General features: G+C 36.7%; 1 protein-coding gene across 1 annotated transcript; it reads left to right on the top strand.

Annotated features, from left to right (window-relative positions):
• Positions 1 to 11,703: 11,703 nt before the first annotated feature.
• On the top strand, positions 11,704 to 18,704 carry LOC131167661 (transcription factor bHLH48-like). The gene is made up of 7 exons (XM_058126475.1): positions 11,704 to 12,764; positions 12,858 to 12,986; positions 13,095 to 13,160; positions 15,248 to 15,316; positions 16,081 to 16,152; positions 17,686 to 17,893; positions 18,318 to 18,704. The coding sequence occupies exons 1-7, from the start codon at positions 12,258 to 12,260 to the stop codon at positions 18,353 to 18,355; spliced, it is 1,089 nt and encodes a 362-aa protein (XP_057982458.1). The 5' UTR covers positions 11,704 to 12,257; the 3' UTR covers positions 18,356 to 18,704.
• Positions 18,705 to 19,572: the final 868 nt, after the last annotated feature.

The raw sequence follows: 19,572 nt of genomic DNA, 5'->3' as shown, positions 1-19,572 counted from the left end.
TGATCAATCCACTATTTTCAGAAAAATTATAACTTAGGCAAATTTCAAATTACCAATAGTAATTAGAAATACTCTAGAGTGCAAATACTATTTGTAACTCAACAAATTTGAAGTGTGATTACAAATGGTGAGGGAAGCACTTTATATAGCTTCAACCTAAAGTTCAATAAACATTTCCCACCAGTGTGGGACAAAAATCAAAATTTCACTATTGCCAAATGGGTACATGAGATTACGCAAAATTTCTGAAATCAAACTCAAATGCACGCGTATTAAGCACAATGCACAGAATTTCATGCTAAAAAATGAATGACCCAAAGACACATTCTACATGAAGAACTAGAGGAGTCATGACAAGAATAAAGCGGAAGGTTATGTAGCAAGAGACTAGAGAGCTTGTGGGGGTAGAGCTGTAAAGAGATGCACGAGCATGAGTTGCTCTTCTTAAGACTACTGGTGCTGCGAAGCTTGTGGCCGCCATGCTCAGTGCGCGTACTACGCCCATGGGGCGTTCATTGCAACAATATCGGAAACTGGATATTGTCGAATTGGTGACAGTTGCTACTTGCGCCTAGACGTAAAGGGTTTAAGGAATATGAGTGGCAGCTATTACGGTGAGGTTGTTGATCTTTGAATGAGATTGGAGCCAATGGAATGCAAGAAGGCTAGGGGTGGAGGGTTTGACTTCGACTCTTCGAGGAAGATGAGTGGCGGTGGCGGCTACAATAGTGGGGTTGTCGATCTTTGAACAAGATTGGTCACTAGAGCTGGTGGAATGCAGGAATGGCCGAATGGGGAAGGCCCTTTGCAGCTCTGTGTGTTGCGCCTGTTGGATCTTCACATCAATGCCAAATCTTGATCAATTGAGGGTGAGAGTTGTGAAACTAGGAGAGAGAAGAGATGGAGATGTATATATATATATATATCAAATTAAACGGGTCACTTGACGGGTACCCAATTGAGACCCGCCCAACCTGTTTATGAAATAAGTCGGATTTGGGTTGACCCGTTTATAAACAGGTTGCCTCCTGCTAAACCTGAACTCGGTTTAAACGGGCAAGTTTGGGTTGACCCGTTGGGTTACAACTTGTTTTGCCACCCCTATTATAATAGTTCACTAGACAAATTTGCATAATTCCCAATGAAGACAAAAGGAAGCCCCTCTTATCTCCGAAACTTGGATCTACTAAAATTGAAATAGAATAAAATTAGGGATGTCTTAGTGAATCTCTATATTTTTTCCTCACACTAAATGACAAATTTGCCCTCTCTCTCTCTCTCTCTCTCTCTCTCTCTCTCTCTCTCTCTCTCTCTCTCTCTCTCTCTCTCTCTCTCACACACACACTGGAAATCACATTCCATATATTTTTTTCTCCCCTCTAAACATGATTTAAACTTCAATCTTCTAACACATAAGTCTCAAATTTTAATCAATATAACGATTTGTAAGAATCATTTTCTTCTTCTAAACTTTTCTTTTATAAAATTAAAAAAAAAAAAAAGTAAAATTATCATCCGATGCATTAAAAAAATTTTTCCCCGAAATGGCAATACCATCTCCCTAAAATTAAACGAGGGGTAAATGTGAACCCTGGACTTTGGAAAGTATATAGGTCATGACAACAAGTGGGCGTCACACAAATTAACCACAGCCATGGGCTTGGCAGCCCTCCAAAGTGTGAAGGCCTTGGAGGGGGAGGAAGAGGGCATGAATGTGAACTGTGAAGTAGTATTAGCTGTGACAACGTCGTTGTCCCTTGTGGTCAATTGTCCACCCTGGCCTCTGCCCCATCAGACATGACATACTGAGTGCAATTTTTGTACCAAATTGGGCAGGTTGCCTCTGCCCCCTTTTCTGCTGTACTCTCATTGCACCTTTTGAGTTTTAGGGCATCCTCCAAATTGCATGGACCTACCCAATAATTATTGCTAATGATGATGTTTAGTATACTAAAACCGTCACATTAATTCACTTAATTATGTAGTTTCCTCTCATTATCCATTTTTAAAATTATAAAAAGTTTAATATATTTAGATAGGAGTTCCATATTGAGTATTTCATTTATGAAGAATGGAATAAGAGTATGAGTGGATTTTAAATTATTTTTCTTATTTTTTTTTTCTCATGACCACATTTATCGGAGTTTTTGTTAAGCGATGAAAGGGAACTGATCAACTCAATCAAGTGGTTTGTGGGGCTTTTTTTTTTTTTTAATTACATACGAATTCCAGCCACCAACGAGCCCTTCGGACCCCCTGGTGCGGTACCAAACCTACGAATCAACGTCCTCCGCTCTCAGGTTTTACTGATCAGGGTAAAGTCTGGAATGCGGACATAGTTTCTGTTCATCAGTTGGATGTTCGGTCAACCCGACCCTCGAGACACATCTCCATTATCATCCACGGTCCTCACTGGCTCACAGAAAACTCTCACCATCTACGGTCTCCGCTTGCTCACAGAGCGAACTTTCACCATCTACGGTCTCCGCTAACTCACAGAGTAAACTCTCAACATCCACAGGTACCATTGGTTCCGTGAGTATATTTACCTGAAATTAAACCTCCAATGCTCCTTCTTATTTACTAATATCTTTCCACTGCGTCATACCCGTGGAGGCATGTTTTGTCTTGGTTGCTAATGTTTACAAGGCTAGATGTGGCTATGATGATTATCTTATTTCGTATTTGAATTGTCATTTGTAAATGACAAACTTATTGTTTAAAAGACCAAAATACCCTTACTAAAAAAATAAAACAAAAAAAAAATTAGAGGGTAGTCTAGTCATTTTATGGCTAGCTTAGCCACTCTCAAGCCATCGAAAGGGTCTGACTTGCTTTATACCATATAAATGGGCTACGACCTTCTCTATTGGCTAATCCTATCCTACACCTATACTATACCAAAGATAGGACAAGAGTGCTTAAATTTGAATTTGGGAGGGTAGGGGCATGAGATGGGATATGAGCTACCTCCTATTTTGTAGCCAAAACCTAATATGTCGAACTTTCAATTGACTATGGAAAAAATAAAAATAATGTTTCGAAGAATAGAGAATAATCATAATATAAGAATTTCGTAGTTTACCAAAATTTTACGAGTGCGATTTTACTAAATTATCATACTCTATAATTTTTATTATATTTTTACCATATCCCATTTTATTTTTTAAAATAAATATTTTATCAACTAAAAGTAGCATATGGTGGTAAATAGGTGAAAGGAGTCCTTATCTGGGCTCAGTTTGCCAGCTTACAAAAGGGCTGGCCCATAAGATTTATGAGGCTTAAATTAATTGTGTTTATGAGCCCAGTGGGCTCTAGCTGGACTTAAGATCAGGGTTGCTGTCATTTCTGCCATAAGGCAGCCCACAGACCCATATCAGCACCAAGCCACGAGCAAGTTTTCTCCTGTTGAAGACTTGAAGAAGAGAGAACAAACCATTTCAAAATTGCTTGAAAGTCACATGTGCAAACTCCAACCATGGAACTATTTGATATACATACATAAACAACATGCACATATAAACAATTTTCCTTTTCTACTTGTCAATGATTGTTAATGCGAGTTCATACTCATAGGATTCTAGTTATGAAAATACTACTTATATCATAACTTTTAATGCCCATTATTAATCATTCTTTCTTTGTTAGTCATTCACCTCTGTCTCTTTGGGGACATAGAATTTAAAGACTTTTATATTAAAGGCTTTTATATTAAAGGCTTCGGTTATAAAGTGGGAGATGAACTAACTTCTGTAGCTGTGTAGTCTATGTCTAATGGATCTCCAATGGCCAAAAAAAGAATTTCATCTCTCTCTCTCTCTCTCTCTCTCTCTCTCTCTCTCTCTCTCTCTCTATTTTCTATTTTACAATTTATGTATATTATGCAATTTGTGTATTTCTTTTGATGGTTACTTAACATAAAACATAATTAATTTCAAATCATGCTATAGTTTTTTGTATGACATTTCCATGCAAAAAGGGGAAAAAAAGGACGGGGGTGGGGATTAGGGTGGGGTTATTAACTAAAGTATAGAGAAGAATTGATATCAAGGGTTTTCGTAATACTAAATAAGATCTATATGTCCCAATCAGAGAAGGACAACTCACTTTCCCTTAAAACAAACCATGTCTCTCATAGCCACTAAGAGTGGCCCCTCACCACAATGATTAAACCCCATCAAAGAATAGCCACCCTAAATCTATTCTAACCTTATTTACAAGGTAGAAAATCCTAGAGAAAAGTGAACACATTTGACTGTTCATAAGAAGCTTTATCTATGTTTCCTTTGTAAACTCATATTAACTCACGTATCAAATGGTTCTTCAAATTCTCATCAGCCTATCCCTCATAAGGCATAGTGCCTTCATTATTCCCTGAGTATACATAGTGTCCTTTCAACATGTTAAAGCTTGATATACATTGTTGACTCACAACCTAATAGTTTAATCTTTTAGGTAAAGTAGTAATCTAATATGGTATCCGAGTTCTGGTTACTAGGAGGTCCTGGGTTTTAGTCTTGTTGCTCGCGTTTATTCTATGATGTTATTTATCATTTGTTTATCAATCCATGTGTTATCGGACTGCACATGCAGAGGAGTGTTAAAACTTGATATTCATTGTTGACCCACAACCTAATAGAGTAAACTTTTAGGTAAAGTGGTGATTTACAAGCCCTTTTACAACATAATCAAAATTGGTAGTTAACATTAATATTTGTGAGAACCAAGATGTACAGTCATGACATACTCCCGGCCTAACCATACTATTAAGAACAATAAGCTTCTCTTTAAGATTATGACCATCACTCAATCTTGTATCACTTTGGTAAGTCTTTTGTCCACCCAACCAATACGAATTTAAGTACCCTCAAGGGTGTGCAAATACTTTGGTCCTTGTATCACGCGCTACATGCAGGAATCCTAAGAGATCAACTGGCTTTAATTCTTCAATAAAGTGCCTATCTAAATGTTAACCTAGAAAGAGGTAGCAAATTGATATTCAGTCTAAGAAGAAGATGTTTGAAGTAGGGGAAATGAGTAGATGAGTTCAATTAGAAATTAAGTCCCTTCGCTCGCAAGAAGAGTCGACATTATTCAGTCTAAGAAGAAGATATTTGAAGTAGGGGAAATGAATAGATGAGTTCAATTAGAGTTTGAGTCCCTCCACTTGTAACAAGAGTTGGCATTGATCATTAGGATAATAATTGAGGGACACCTACCTTAGGGTTCAAAACACCTATATGAAGTAGTATTAATTCTTTAATAAAGTACCTATCTAAATGTGGACCTAGAAAGAGCTAGCAAATTGATATTCAATCTAAGAATAAGATGTTTGAAGTAGGGGGAATGAATAGATGAGTTCAATTAGAATTTGAGTCTCTTCGCTTGCAAGAAGAGTCGACATTATTTAGTCTAAGAAGAAGATGTTTGAAGCAGGGGAAATGAATATATGAGTTTAATTAGTGTTTGAGTCCCTCCACTTGCAAGAAGAGTCAACATTGATCATTAGGATAATAATTGAGGAACACCTACCATAGGGGTTCAAAACACCTCTTTATGGAGTACAATGATGTGGTACCATAGATCCCATAGGCTACTTGGAGGCATTTAAGGCCATAATGGTCCTAAAAAAAGGCTTGGGAGGTTGACATTGAAAAGTTCTTTAGCCATTTTTGCAACTTGTTTATTAACCATTTCATCAGTAATAGGTTGCAAAATATGTATGCTAGCCTAATGGGAATCATGTAGAAGTATTGAGAGTCCCATGAGGGAGTAGGATCTTTATATAAGCATGTATCATATCCCTACTTCGAATCCCCATGTCGCAGCAACACTAGTTTTGTACACATGTTGTATATATGTCCACTAATAGCTTTTCTCTTTCCAAGAAGCTTTTGATCTCTTTGGCCGAGCTTCTGGTATGGAAAAAAAAATATTGTAATGTAAGGAGGCAATGCGAGCAAATAGAAATACTAAATTAAAAAAATTTCATAATTACGTTACTCTCTTGAATACTTCTAGCGGACAAATTTTAATGCTAATTCGTAAATGCCCTCAACTTTGCTAATTAAACTTGTGATGACCTAGATTTATATGATAGGCACAAAGATACTACTAGTTTCGTAAATATAATGGGTACGATATCAACAATTTTGACATTTGAAAAGTACAATCGAGTCGCTCATTTCATGCAAGTTATTGGAGATTGATGATGTGACCCAAGTAGCATCCAAAGGAGAGGAAGCCCAGTGTTTTTCTAAACAAGGGAGTGGGGGAAATACAATATGTGAGGTTCTAGCAAAAGTTAAATAGGATAAGCATGGTCTTAATATCCACCCACAATTACTAGGAGTGACCTTTAATTAATAGGTAACCACAAGTAACTTATATTATCTCAAGCTTATTTAAAGGATAAAAACCTTAAAAGGAAATGTAAGACACTCTAACTCTTTATTAGACCTTTTATCTAATTCCTTATAAACTCACAATATAACTAAACATCAAAGAGATCTTTAGGGACATGACATCTAGTCACTCGTTTGTTTCTTCTTCTTTTTTTTTCCTGGCAAAACCCCTAGTGTGCATTCCTAAGAAAAATAATAAAAAAGTATCAACAAGAGTAAAATATTGAGGGATTATTTACTTGTGGAAAATAATTTGTTTTTTAATTAACTTTTAAAGAATTAAAAAAAAGTTGCATTATTTTTAAAGCTTTCATTATTTATATAGAAAACTTAGAAAGTAATAGAAATATATTATTTAAAAATAAAAATAAAATTTTTTTATGCAAAACAAATCATAATTTTCTCCACTAGTAATTCTTCATGTAGTAACATGGCAAAAAAATATTATTAATTAATTAATTATTATTAAATTAATTAATGAAGTAAACAAATAAAAGGAATAGTATGAAAAAAAAATTAATTAGAATAAAGTATATATATATATATATATACCAAAGCTTCTTGAAGAAGCTTTCTTCTTCTCAAATTGAATTTGGAATTTCATTATCCGCCCTTTACAACCCTCTGTCTCCTCACCTCTCTCTCTCTCTCTCTCTCTCTCTCTCTCTCTCTCTCTCTCTCTCTCTCTCTCTCTCTCTCTCCTCATTTTCTCGATAAATATTCGGCCGATTGGAAAATAAAAAATACCGCTGGGTTTCATTCTCCGCCACCGACATTCCTACTAGAGTGAATTTTTTAGTAAGAGTGTCGTAAACACCACTCCTAGGGTGAGGTAAACTCACTCTCTCTCCTAAATTTCTTTCAAATCTTCAGGCTAACTGACGATCTGAAACCACCACGTGGTTCTAGAAGCGTTTCTCTACAAGTCTAGCGAAACGAATTTTTGAATTTTTTAAACCACCCCTAGAGTCCGGACCAGTGTGGGTCACTCCCGCACAAATACAGCCGTCCATGTGCTGTCACCTTTTAATTATGACTGTTGTCAATAGTCAGTCGATGCAAAAGTCTTCACCCCCTTTGCTTTATGTCGTCGTCCAGCTTTATGTCTTTATCATGTTTACTTTATGTTCCTCTCGATGTTTGCTTAGAGTGTAAGTTTTGGGGTCTCAGACCTCTAGTGAATAATATGAGAACAAAATATGTGAATGTAGACGTGAATACAGAGTAACATGAAATCTGAGTAATGTGAAATGTGGATAATGTGAAATATGGAAGTGAGATTCACGTGCATGAAATTAGAGTAATGCGAAATGTGAAAATGAATTATGTGATGTGAAATACTAAGAACATGAAAAGATGAATAATACAGAGATAACAGATATAGAGTAAAGTAAATATGTATTATATATATTGTAGTATTATATTTATTTGGGACAAAGTATACACTCCGCCCGAGGGCTTGTTGAGAAATGTGAGTGCCCTGATTAATGTAAGATGTAGTCATACTGGGCTGAATAACATATTAGGGCAGAGAGAAGTTACATGTATGTGTGGGTAATCTTCTCTATTCTCGGGAACTTCTATCAGTAAACTTTTTTTGAATGTGCGTGTGAGTACGAGATAAACTATCCACCTGAGGGCTTACTAAGTAAAGTAACTACTTTGATATGCTTCAGTTGTAACCATGAGCTGCATAAGGTATCAGAGCAGAGAGGTGCTACTTGTATGAGCGGGTAATCACCTCAATTTTTGAAAAACTCTCATTAATAAAGTACACTGCATGTGTGTGACTAGGGACAGAGAATGATTTCATAATTGTGGATTGATTTGTAAATGAGGATTATATTTTGTACACAAATCTCATGATAGCTATACACTGGTATTAATATATTCCGTCTTACTGAGATGTGTCTCACCCGATATGAACTTCATCTTTTTTAGGACCTCCGCGTGATCGAGCTTAGCGAGCTCGGGACTGAGTTTGTTGGCTTAGCATTTTTGTGAGATGGTACAGATCTTGGATGTATTTTTGAGTTTATGTTTTTAGTTTTCTGAGATTATATATTGTTACTAGATGTTGAGAAATTATTTTTGGAATGTTATATAAAACTTTGGTATATTATTAAGAATGTTTATTTATTTTTTTGCTGCGTGATTGACGTTATGGTATCAGACATAGGTGATTAGATCACATCACACCCTGGGCCCCACTTGGCGAGTTCGGAGCGTTACACTTCATATATAGACAATGTATGTTGTGTTGGGCATCTCACTTGTACTAAATACCAATACAATAACTATTGCTATTGAATATATAATAAAACTAAAGCAATGCAAAAACTAACAATAAAAGACAGCAATAAAGAACAACACAAGAATTTACGAGGTTTGGTACAGAATTGCCTACGTCTTCAAGCACCAATGATCAATCCACTACTTCCAAAAAATTAAAATTTGGACAAATTAAAAATATCCTAAAATACAAATACTATTTAGAACCCTACAAATGAGAGGTATGTTTACAAATAATAAGGTGTGTTGCTATTCTCAAATTTACTATCAAAATATCTATTGTTATCATACTATATTTATTCATGTTCATCATTTCGCTCCACTCTTACCACATTCATTTCATGATCATTTCATTTTGTTCTTACCCTAGTGTTTCATTTCTAATCCTAACAGTGAAAAGTTTCTACAAACTCTTTATTTATTTTATTCCATTGGAGGAGGAACCAAAGGTACCAAAAAGTTAATGATGGTTTCACCTAAGCAAGTTTCACATAATGTAAGCTTACAAGATGGGACTGTGAGGAGGGAGATGACAAATCTGATTACCAAAAATGTGGCATTCTCAAGTCTCTTGCTGTTTTTGACCACTTAGCAGCTCTTCTTAACAGTCATACATCTCTGCTAGCTGGTACAATATTTTATGGCCCCAGCTAGATAGATTGCAGGGAGACCCATGCATGCATGGGACTCTGTGTTGGTGTAGGGTACCCTTCCTTAGGGCAGTATTCCTCTACTCCTCTCCCCAGTACTGGATCTGTGGTCTCTCTGGTGCTGGACTGCTCAAGCTCCATAGCTTCTTTAGGAGTCCATGGGCCTAGCCCACGCCTGCTTCTGAAAGACCCATAGGAAATGATGGGCTCTAAACCTATATGGGCCTTCTTCTTCTTATTCTTTTTTGGGCTCTTGCTATAAGGGTTTGTTTGGATCAATTTTGCTTGAAAGGAGAACAAAGAAAAGTAAAATAAGAATAAAATTCATTTTCTGTTTCATTTTTTTTTCTATTTAAAAATAAAAATTAATATGATTAAAGACTTAGAAAGATTGAATGTTAACCATGCGTAAAATTATATTTTTCTAGTTAATTTGGTATATTTTTTTATTTTGTTTTTCACTTTCTTTTGTAAGCAAATATGAAAAAGTAAAATCTTTTGTATTTTTTGTTTCATTTTAAAAATATTTTTCAAGTTCCAAACAGGGGCGTAGCTTATTGGTCTTAAATCCTAAACTGGATGGAATATCATGAAAATTTAACTTAATTTGTTGTGAAATATGGGCACGGCAAATCAAATACTATTTATTATAAATGAAATTTGTAAATATTATTTTTATCTTATTTTTGACATTTATATTTTCAAATGAATTGAAGCCAAACTATTAAAAAAGGGGAAAAAATTGAACCGTACCATAGATATGGTTATTTTATTTACCAATCTATTAATTTTTAATTAATTTGACATAAAATAAGTTGAGTGAGTAGAGTATTAAAATACATTGCTCGCTCGCCACATTAGGAACTTACGAAATGATAGAATATCTTAGGGTCTCACTAGCGTTTCTTTCTCTTCTCCTAAAACATGGGTCCGTGATGATCATGAATCCGTAAAAATTAGAACAAATCTTTAACTCAATCTAACTTGAAACTTGTTTAGAGCTTGATCAATTTGTCTAAAATTATTTAATTTGAATTCATATTGACAACGAGTTCTTTAAACTCGAGTTTAATTCAATTAAAATCAAACAATAGTGAGTATATGGGCGTAAGTCCAAGGGCTATCTTAATAAATCTCTGAGGTTACATTTTGTTTGCAAAATGCCTATTTTCTGGAATATATTAGTTATAGTAAGTTAGTTACAATTGATTATACAAGAAATTATGTTATCAATATAGAGTAAATAACAATTGGAAATATTTTATGAGTTCATAATAAGGAAATACTATTCTTAAATTATATTATCGGGATGTCTATTTCTTTCTTATTACATGTTGAATGAATAACTATGCTTTCGAACCAAATGAGTCGTAACTTTCTTAGTTACATATTAGGGACCTAGGATTCTAGTTTTAGAAGCTGTAATTTCTTAAGTGAGATTACACCTTGGTATTTAAGTAAAATAGATCGGTAGACCTTTATTTGGGTGGATTACTCAAATACACGAAATACTAATTAAGTTCATAAACAGTTGTTAGGCTTCATCAACTTGACTTGTCATACTAATTGGAAAATGGCTCCAATTCAAATAAAGTCGAACCAAGTTAGCGCATACGAAACAAATTGATCTCACATAACTATCAATTTAACTTAATTATGTACCTAAATTATAGGTCATTTTACTAGTGCAACATTTGAAGGCTAAAGTATTGTCTAGATTCATATTTTATTAACCGTGCATATAAAATTATTAATTTTTAAATATGATATATTTTTGCTCCATTTTAATTAAAAAGAATGATATTTCTCTATATATTTTTTAAAACTTTTGGTGTATTTCTATTTAATTAGAGTTCTATTAAAAGTAAAAAGTAAATTTTTAAAGTTGAAAAAAAAGGCAGCATAAACAGTAGAAGATAAAGTGATAAAATTTAGCAAGGGTGTGACGTGTGCGACAACTGTCATGAAAAGAGGAAGGGACGCATGCATTCACACGTGTGCTACTAATGCACACGTGCCGAGATAGCACACGGATCGAACACATGTTAATCTTTGAATACATAAGCAGAACATCAAATATATCGAAGATATTTGTTAAATCCTATATTTTTTTAATATATATACTAATTTTTTGACAAAAATATCATTAATTAATAATTATATAGAGAAATTTATAATTTATTTGATGTACAAAAATAAAATAAAAGTAATTTTTATAATCTTAAATATTTGACATATATTTTTAAATTTATTTTTTTTTTATTTTCAATTATCAAAGATCGATTATTATTATTTGTATTAAACCAGAGGAGAGTTTATATAAATTTTGTTTATTATTATTATTACAATCCTCCGTACGTAAATGCAGGAAAATGACGGCTCATCCTCTACGATTAAAAACGGTGTCGGGGTTAGCTCGTGTTCGGTCCCCGCCCAAAAACATCAACCTCCCTCTACGGTTCCACTTCATTCTGTCCGGTTCCGCTCGCCCTCTCTCTGTCCCTCTCTCTCTAAAGAACTGTATAATTAAGCAGACACAGAAGCAAACGTAGCTTTCCCAGTAGTTCAAATGGCTGAGAAGTAATCCTAGAGAGGGAGAGAGATTGAGCGCCATTGAAACAGCAGCTCCATATAGGGGGAGAGAGGAGAGGACATATAGGTATCTGCCATTGAAGTACGTTTTGGCGCTTAGTTCTTCACCACTGCAACGGTTTTTTGGTTCGACTCGGCCTCGAATTCTGCTATTTGAAGCCCTCTTGTTTAGGGTTTCTGACTTTGTGAGCTCTGACCTTGGCGGACTAGCGGGGTTGGAGTTCGTCCGGATTGATTGGACCAGGGACGTTGGAACTTTGAAATTGAGGTTGATTTGGTTCGTTTCGCTATTGGCTTGGAGGGATTCGGGACGTTGATGGAGCGAATTGCGGGTATTGTAGTTAGATCTGACGGTGCCCGTGGGGAAACGGAGGGAACCGGAGAGGAATCGTATCAATTCGGCGAAGAGATTCAAGGGATGATGCTGACCGCACCCCCGGAGACCGGAAGCTCCTTCACGGCGCTTCTCGAACTCCCGGCGAACCAGGCCATGGAGCTCTTGCACTCGTCGGGGTCCGCCGAAGCCCCGGCGGTTCTCGACCATCACAAGCCCTACAGTCACTCCTTGAGTTCTTCACTGACATTTCCGTCGAGCGCAGCTCTGGTCGAGCGAGCCGCAAGGTTCTCCATCTTCGCCGCCGGTAGCGAGGACTCGCCGGAGACGAGCTCGATGCCGGAGAACTCAAGCGCGAATTCCTACAGAGTAAAGAGTGAACCGACAGACACGGAATCGAATCCTAATTCGACGATGCCGTTACTCTCCGATCCGACCGTTCAAAACAACAGCCAGAGGCCGACGAAGAGGAAGGAACGTGAGAAGAAGGTACCTCGAAGCTAGGGTTTCCTAAAATAGTTTGTATTCTTTGCTTCATTGCCAGAAACTGAAATAATCACTAATTAATTACTGACAAACTAGGTCAAAGGATCAACCAAGAAAAGCAAAAATGCGACGAACGAGAGTTCCGACGACGCAGAGAAGCTTCCTTACGTTCACGTTCGTGCTCGTCGCGGCCAAGCTACGGACAGCCATAGCTTAGCAGAACGAGTAATTCCATAATTAGCAAGCACATTAATATCTACTTCCTTCATTAGTTCTTAATTATTCAGTCAATTAACTATCAGATTATCAATTTTTTGCTGTATATGTTTGCAGGCGAGAAGAGAGAAAATCAATGCGAGGATGAAGCTACTTCAAGAACTCGTCCCGGGATGCAACAAGGTTGGTCTGTTCTGTTCTGTTCTGTTCTCTTCCTTCATGATATTAATAATTATAATAATAATAATTTGTTTCTTGATCCCTTAATTAAAATAAGAATAAACGTCCAGATCAGTATTTTTTGTCGCTAAAAGTGCAATTACGTCTGCTGGTTAAGATTTATTATGGGTTTAGAGTCACTGTTACCTTTTCGTCACCAAAGTTGTTGCTTCTGCACCAAGAGGAAAGTGTGTTCAGCAGATGTCAACTGGCACTTTCGTAATTTTACATCTTTATCCTCTCTCCCTCTCTCTCTCTGCCTCGTGGCTGCCTTGGAAGGGTATTTTCGTCATTTTGAAACAAGTCGGTGTGCGTGGGAACCATTTTGCGAAAACGACCTGTTTTGGGGGAAGTTCCTACTGAGAAAAACGACTTAAAAGCTAAAAATATTGAAATTCAACAGTGTTGAAATTAAAATATAATGCATGACGAGAATGCCCTCGGTTGGGTAGGCCGGAAATTCCATTACGTGAGGATGCTTGCCGGGGGGGGGGGGGGGGAGATGATGGACCTTTGTGGGCCCACACAAGGGGGTTGGGTGGTAATGCCCTTGGGAGGGGCAGGGAGAGCGAGGGTGCGTCACACCAACGTCTCTTGTAAGTTAGGCATCTATCCCATAAGGACGAGGGGAAAAGGATGACAAAAAAAAAACACTCCTTTTACAAGTGCATATGCCAAAGGCACAGACCCAACTGCCGGAGTGTATGGTATATGGTGGTTCTTGGGTTAGGAAGTGCTTAAACTTGAATTAAAGCATTTCAGCACTATGTTTTTTTGCTGCTTCTTTTGTAAAGAAGTGGCCCAAAATCATGTAAGGCAAGATGATTAGATTCAACCACTAACTGCCCCTTTTACTGGGACCACTCCCCCAATCATGGTGGTTTGAAGACTAGAAAGTAGGCAGGTATTGATCACTGTCGACCATGATTTGCGACCAAAGAATAGGACTTTGAACTTCTTTGATATAGTATGAAAGTTTTTGGAGGGCATACTAAGCAGGGATCTATTTGAAAAATGATGGATAGTAATTGCTGTCAAAAGTGCCTTGCAGTTGAAATATGAAGAGTTTTTTCCTCCTGGAACTAAGAAGTTGAGTAAAGAGATTAATAAAAGGAAAACCCACCATTTGCAACACCTTTGAACAAAAAGGGCAAAATGAAAAATCAACTGTGCAATGATAGGACAGCAACCTGTTACTGCTTTTTTAAGTCAGCTTGGAGAAAGTGGCAGAGGGGAGGGGTTGCTGTGGCTGGCAGTGGCCCCCCATCAATTTAAAAAATTTTACCCATATGCCATCAACTTTTAATATTTTAATATAAAAATTTTAACCCCCCCACCCCCCCCCCCCAAAAAAAAAAAAAAAAAACCTTAATTTGCCTGACCCCTCCTAAAAAGTTACACTTGGGCCCATCATTTTTTTGGATATGTTTGTTCTATTTCACCCCTCCAAAGACGGTTTTTTATTTCGGTCAATGAGTGGAGGCCATATTTTGCAGAGTGTTCTAGTTCTGGTGTTAAAATTAGCAAGGGATTAAAGCATCCTCTGTTCTTTTAGATGTTTCATGCCATGGTTTCGAATAATTTTATGCCAGTTTTCATTTTATTACATGACCACCTCATAATTGTATTTTTGGACTAATGCAATAAGTTTATGAAATCTCATCTTTTGCTCTTTGATCCTTTCAGTGCTTTCATCTTGACATAATATAAAGGAATTTAGTTGTGCCCTATTATGTATGTACCTGGCATATGCATTCATGAGATGTGATCTGGAAAGGCAACATACACACACACACACACACACACAAATTTAGTAGCCAATAGTGCATAATGTCTGTAAAAGCCTCTTCAATCTGATAAATCAGTGCAACTCAGTAACTCTGTTAGAATTGTATCTACACTTTTTTCAACCCCACAAGCTGATGCACAGCAGCATTAGCCGCTTCAAGCACTTCTCCAGTCAAACAGATGTTTAAATGGAACTTGCATTTGAAGTGATATATAATGTACTTAAGATGTATTTTATCTGACAAAACACCTTTTCTCTGCAGATTTCTGGTACAGCGATGGTGCTGGATGAGATTATCAACCATGTACAATCCTTACAGCGTCAAGTGGAGGTAAGATTGCCCCTTTAGGACATCTTAGTTAGAAAATGTTGAAGCTAAATCCTAACATCTACATTGGAGTGTTTAATAAATTTTGAAGGTAAGGTATTCATTTAGTGAAGCAATTTGAGGCAAATTTTTTTGAGAAGAATTATTTGAGGTTTGTGCAAAGAGATGTCTTTTACCATCCTTTGCCATATTAATTGGATGGGCAGAACATGGGGGATGACAATGTAAGATACATGCTGGGTAGGACACCAAGGGAATCACTTGACTGAAAGTTATCAATATCATATTATTTTGGACTGTTGGAATATGAACTCTATTTTGGAGCCTTTGGAACTAAATTCAGCAGTTAAAAAATAAAATAAAATTGTCTGACATGTGTCTTGCTATGCTTCTGTCACTCACATTTTTAATAGTATATTGAATCAATACATGGGTCATGAACCTTCCCCTTTTCTTGATTAACTGGTTGAATGTACTTGTAGATTTTTTCTCTTTTCTTTTCTTTTTCTCCTTTGCCATGTTTAAAATTAAAATGAATACTGAAATTGAGCTCTATGAATGCTTGTTAACTGTTATTCGGTGTTTCAATTATCCTCTGCTACCTTTGAAATTTAAAAGCAAGTGATGAATTAAAAAGAAAATAAATACTGAAATAGAGCTCCATGAATGCTTGTTAAATGTTATTGGGTGTTTCAATTATCCTATTATAATCTATAAATTATCTTATAGGACTTGATCTCATTCTGTCTATTATTCTGCTGTTCCAGTTCTTGTCCATGAGACTTGCGACAGTTAACCCAAGAATTGATTTCAACCCCAACAGTCTGTTGGCTGCTGAAGTAAGTATTATGCACCCTTCTTTTCTTATCATTTCTTTGGTAAAAAAAAGGTTACACTTTGTAGGTGTTTCTTTTGTACTAAGATTGTGCTCCAAAAGACTAAATTCATATTGCTGTAACTTATGAGATTAATATTCCTTGATTCCTTTGAAAGGTGCTTCATGATGTAAGCACTTACGTCTCTATTTGATTATTTATTTTGTGCTCTAAATATAACTATTTTCTATTAGGACCCTACTTGAGATCTGTTTGACATTTTTTGTCACCTGTTGGGAATTAAAAACAAATTTCGAAACCTATGAGAAACAAAATAGAGAAAGAATACACGCCAAAGAAAAATGAATCACACGCACAAGACAGTATTTACGTGGTTCAGCAATTTTGCCTACGTCCACGGAGTTGCAGAGATTTCACTATTATCAAGGAGAAATATTACAGAGAGTGCAGTGGTACAATACTCTCCCTCTCACTCTCTCGCGAAGTTTGATCACAAACCCTAATCACCCAAAAGCAATCCTTTTATACGTTGCGCATAGGGTTCCGTTCTGAATGGACCTAAAAAATTTTCCCGGGGGCAACGCTCATGGAGTAAGCCTTAGGATAGAAATCTCTCATTAAATAAAGATCAGGTCATCATCCAAATTTAACACAATTAGGCTCCACATAAGCCTAACATCACTAATGTGGTTAGAGCCCGTGGGATCTAAGTGATCTGCCGGATGTTTACATTTGCATCTTTTTTATGGCTCCTTAGCATAAGTTTGACAACGATTTTCCGTTAGCTACTTCGTATGTTCTATTTTTGCCAAAGTGTTTACTTCAGCAGTACTCTTGGAATGTAATGTCAGAAAATTAAAGATCCCTCCATGTGGGATGTTGTTTGCATAGTTTAGGTCAATCTATCTGCAATACATGCAGCTTCCATCGCATTATTTGGTGGAAATTGTTTGTTATAGTATAAAATGGGCATCTGTAGATTCTGTATGTTCAATTGGAAAAACTTGGTGTCTGTTCGGTTGTGGAAAACAGTTCTCATCATTTTTCAGTTTTCCAAGGAACTACAAAAATGCAATCTTGTTATCTAGTTTTCTAACATTTGTATAGGGGTTCTTTTCAGCTTCTGTATACAAATATTGAAAAATTAGAGAACAAGGGTGGCATTTTTGTGAAGTTTTGGTTAGCTGGAAATGAAAAAATGGAACTGTTTTTCACAACTAGAGAGGCCCCAAGTACACCTGAACTACCACGACGTGGTTCAATGTTATTGGTAATCTTGTGAAGCATAGAGGTTAATTGTAAATGATCTACACTAAGGAATTATCTGGGGACGAAAAGATGCTTCTGTGGAGCTGATATCTAGCTCTGATGCCTCAGGTGAAGGTTCGACTTTGGGCATTGTAATCCCATTGATAGGTTTTGTTAAGAAAGGCTTTTTGTTTATTCATATTACATTTGTTACGAGTTTAAGACACAATTGAGGCTCACTCCCCACAAAAATCATTAAATTTCCATCCGACCTTTCAAAATATCCAGGGTGCGTCCCAGATGGACAGTAACTTCTCCAACATGCCAATGTCATTTATGTGGCCGGATGTCCAGTTTAATGGTGACAGGCAACAGTACCAACAGCTTTGGCATATTGATGCATTACACCAGCCAGCTTGGGAGAGGGGTGAAGACAACCATAACTTCATCACTCCAGAAACCTCACTCTTGAGTTACGACTCCTCAGCAAATTCAAGTAAGTTAATTTTTATTATTTTGCTGCACTGCCCGGGACATTATCAACTTGCTATTTCAATTGAATATGTCGATCAAGGAGGGTTTTTAGTCGATCTGATGTTAAAATTCCTGTACAGTGCATCATGTTGCTTAAATATTTAGGTTTTGTTTGGAACCAGGTGGCAGTTGAATCACATGAAATTTTGCTTTGAGCATTTTAACAAAACCATTAATCATTAAGCGGAGATTTTACAAGTATAAAAAACAGATAAGAACTCAAAAAAAAAAAAAAAAAGGTTACAAATGAAAAAGGATATTGGAAATCATTTTTGAATTTCTAAAATTTGTAGTTCGTACCCTATGGTGTTATGTTCTATTAGACAGTTAGTAGTTTTGACATTGAAACTATGATAATATATTGGGGGTTGTTTCTGGTGGTACAGTGTCTCTGCATTCAAATCAGTTGAAAATGGAGCTATGAAGGGCAAGGAAGAGTACTGAATGAAGCTGTAATGGCGGGCAGGCAGCAGTGTACATACCAAATGTCAAATTAGCAAGGAGCAGGAGGAATTTGGAGGAGGGGAGGCCTCGACATTTAAGCCTCTTGGATTTATCTCAACAAAGTATCGAACGTTATTCTTATTAATTATAATTATATATGTTGATATAGATATATCTATAATATAAATATCCAATATCTAATGTCTAATACTAACTTGAGGGTCATTCAATCTAATACTTCATTTGCATTGAGATTGATTGATTCATCATATTGTGAAAGCATGGAACAACTTATATGCTCAGTTATTATGGAAAGGTTTTTTGATTCACTGTCTCCTTCATGTGTGTCGACATTTCGAAGCCAGGAGACCATTGTTCCAGTGCAGGACTCGATCCGTTGATGCTGGTCGGCTTCCATGCTTGCTTGCTTTTGCCCCAGGTCTGTGCATGAGGCTGTGAGAAAATAATATTCTTTCTTTTCTGAAGTTGAAATGTTTTAACAGTCAGAATGTTTCCAGGGAAATAACTGAAAGAAAATGTTTTTATGTTTTAAGAAAGAAAATTGTGAACCAAAACACTTTGTAAATTGTTTGCTTTTGTTTATCCCTTTTCTTTTCTTTTTTTTATTACGTCGGGTGTCCTCAGCTGGCCTCTACCATATTACCCTGGGATGCAACTCAGCCAAGACTAATCCCACGCCCCACAGAATCCACCCCAAGGCCCCGCAGGGAGGTAAATCGGGATTTGCTCAAGGCAGCAGGAATCGATCCCGAGCAGCTAACTTGGGTCACAGGCTCAGCCGGGTCGCCCTTACCACCTGAGCCAGCGCCCGGGGGTTTGTTTATCCCTTTTCTTAGGGGGTGTGTTGGGAGGTCCCAGACTCGCTGGAACACTAAACCAATTCACCCCAAACCCATTCTCCCCAGTTGGTTAGTCTATGTTTGGTGTTCACCATTTTAGATTGGAGCAGTAAATGGCTCAAAGCTATGCATCACCACCTCCTTGGCTCGTGTGGGTTGGTTTGGGCTGAAAATTCCCAGTGGCTGAACATAAATGATTTGAGAATTTTTTTTTTAATTATTATTATTTTTATTTCATTTCAATGCACCAAACATTTAGCCAACTTAAGTCAGTAAATTTGGTTTGGGTTAGGCCTAAAATCTAGAGGGCGTGAATTGGTTTGGGTTGGGCCTAAAA

The sequence above is a fragment of the Malania oleifera genome, chromosome 11, assembly GCF_029873635.1.
Source record: "Malania oleifera isolate guangnan ecotype guangnan chromosome 11, ASM2987363v1, whole genome shotgun sequence".
NCBI classification, from domain to species: domain Eukaryota; kingdom Viridiplantae; phylum Streptophyta; class Magnoliopsida; order Santalales; family Ximeniaceae; genus Malania; species Malania oleifera.
Note: the sequence above shows the minus strand (reverse complement) of the source record. Positions and strands in the feature narration are given on the sequence as shown.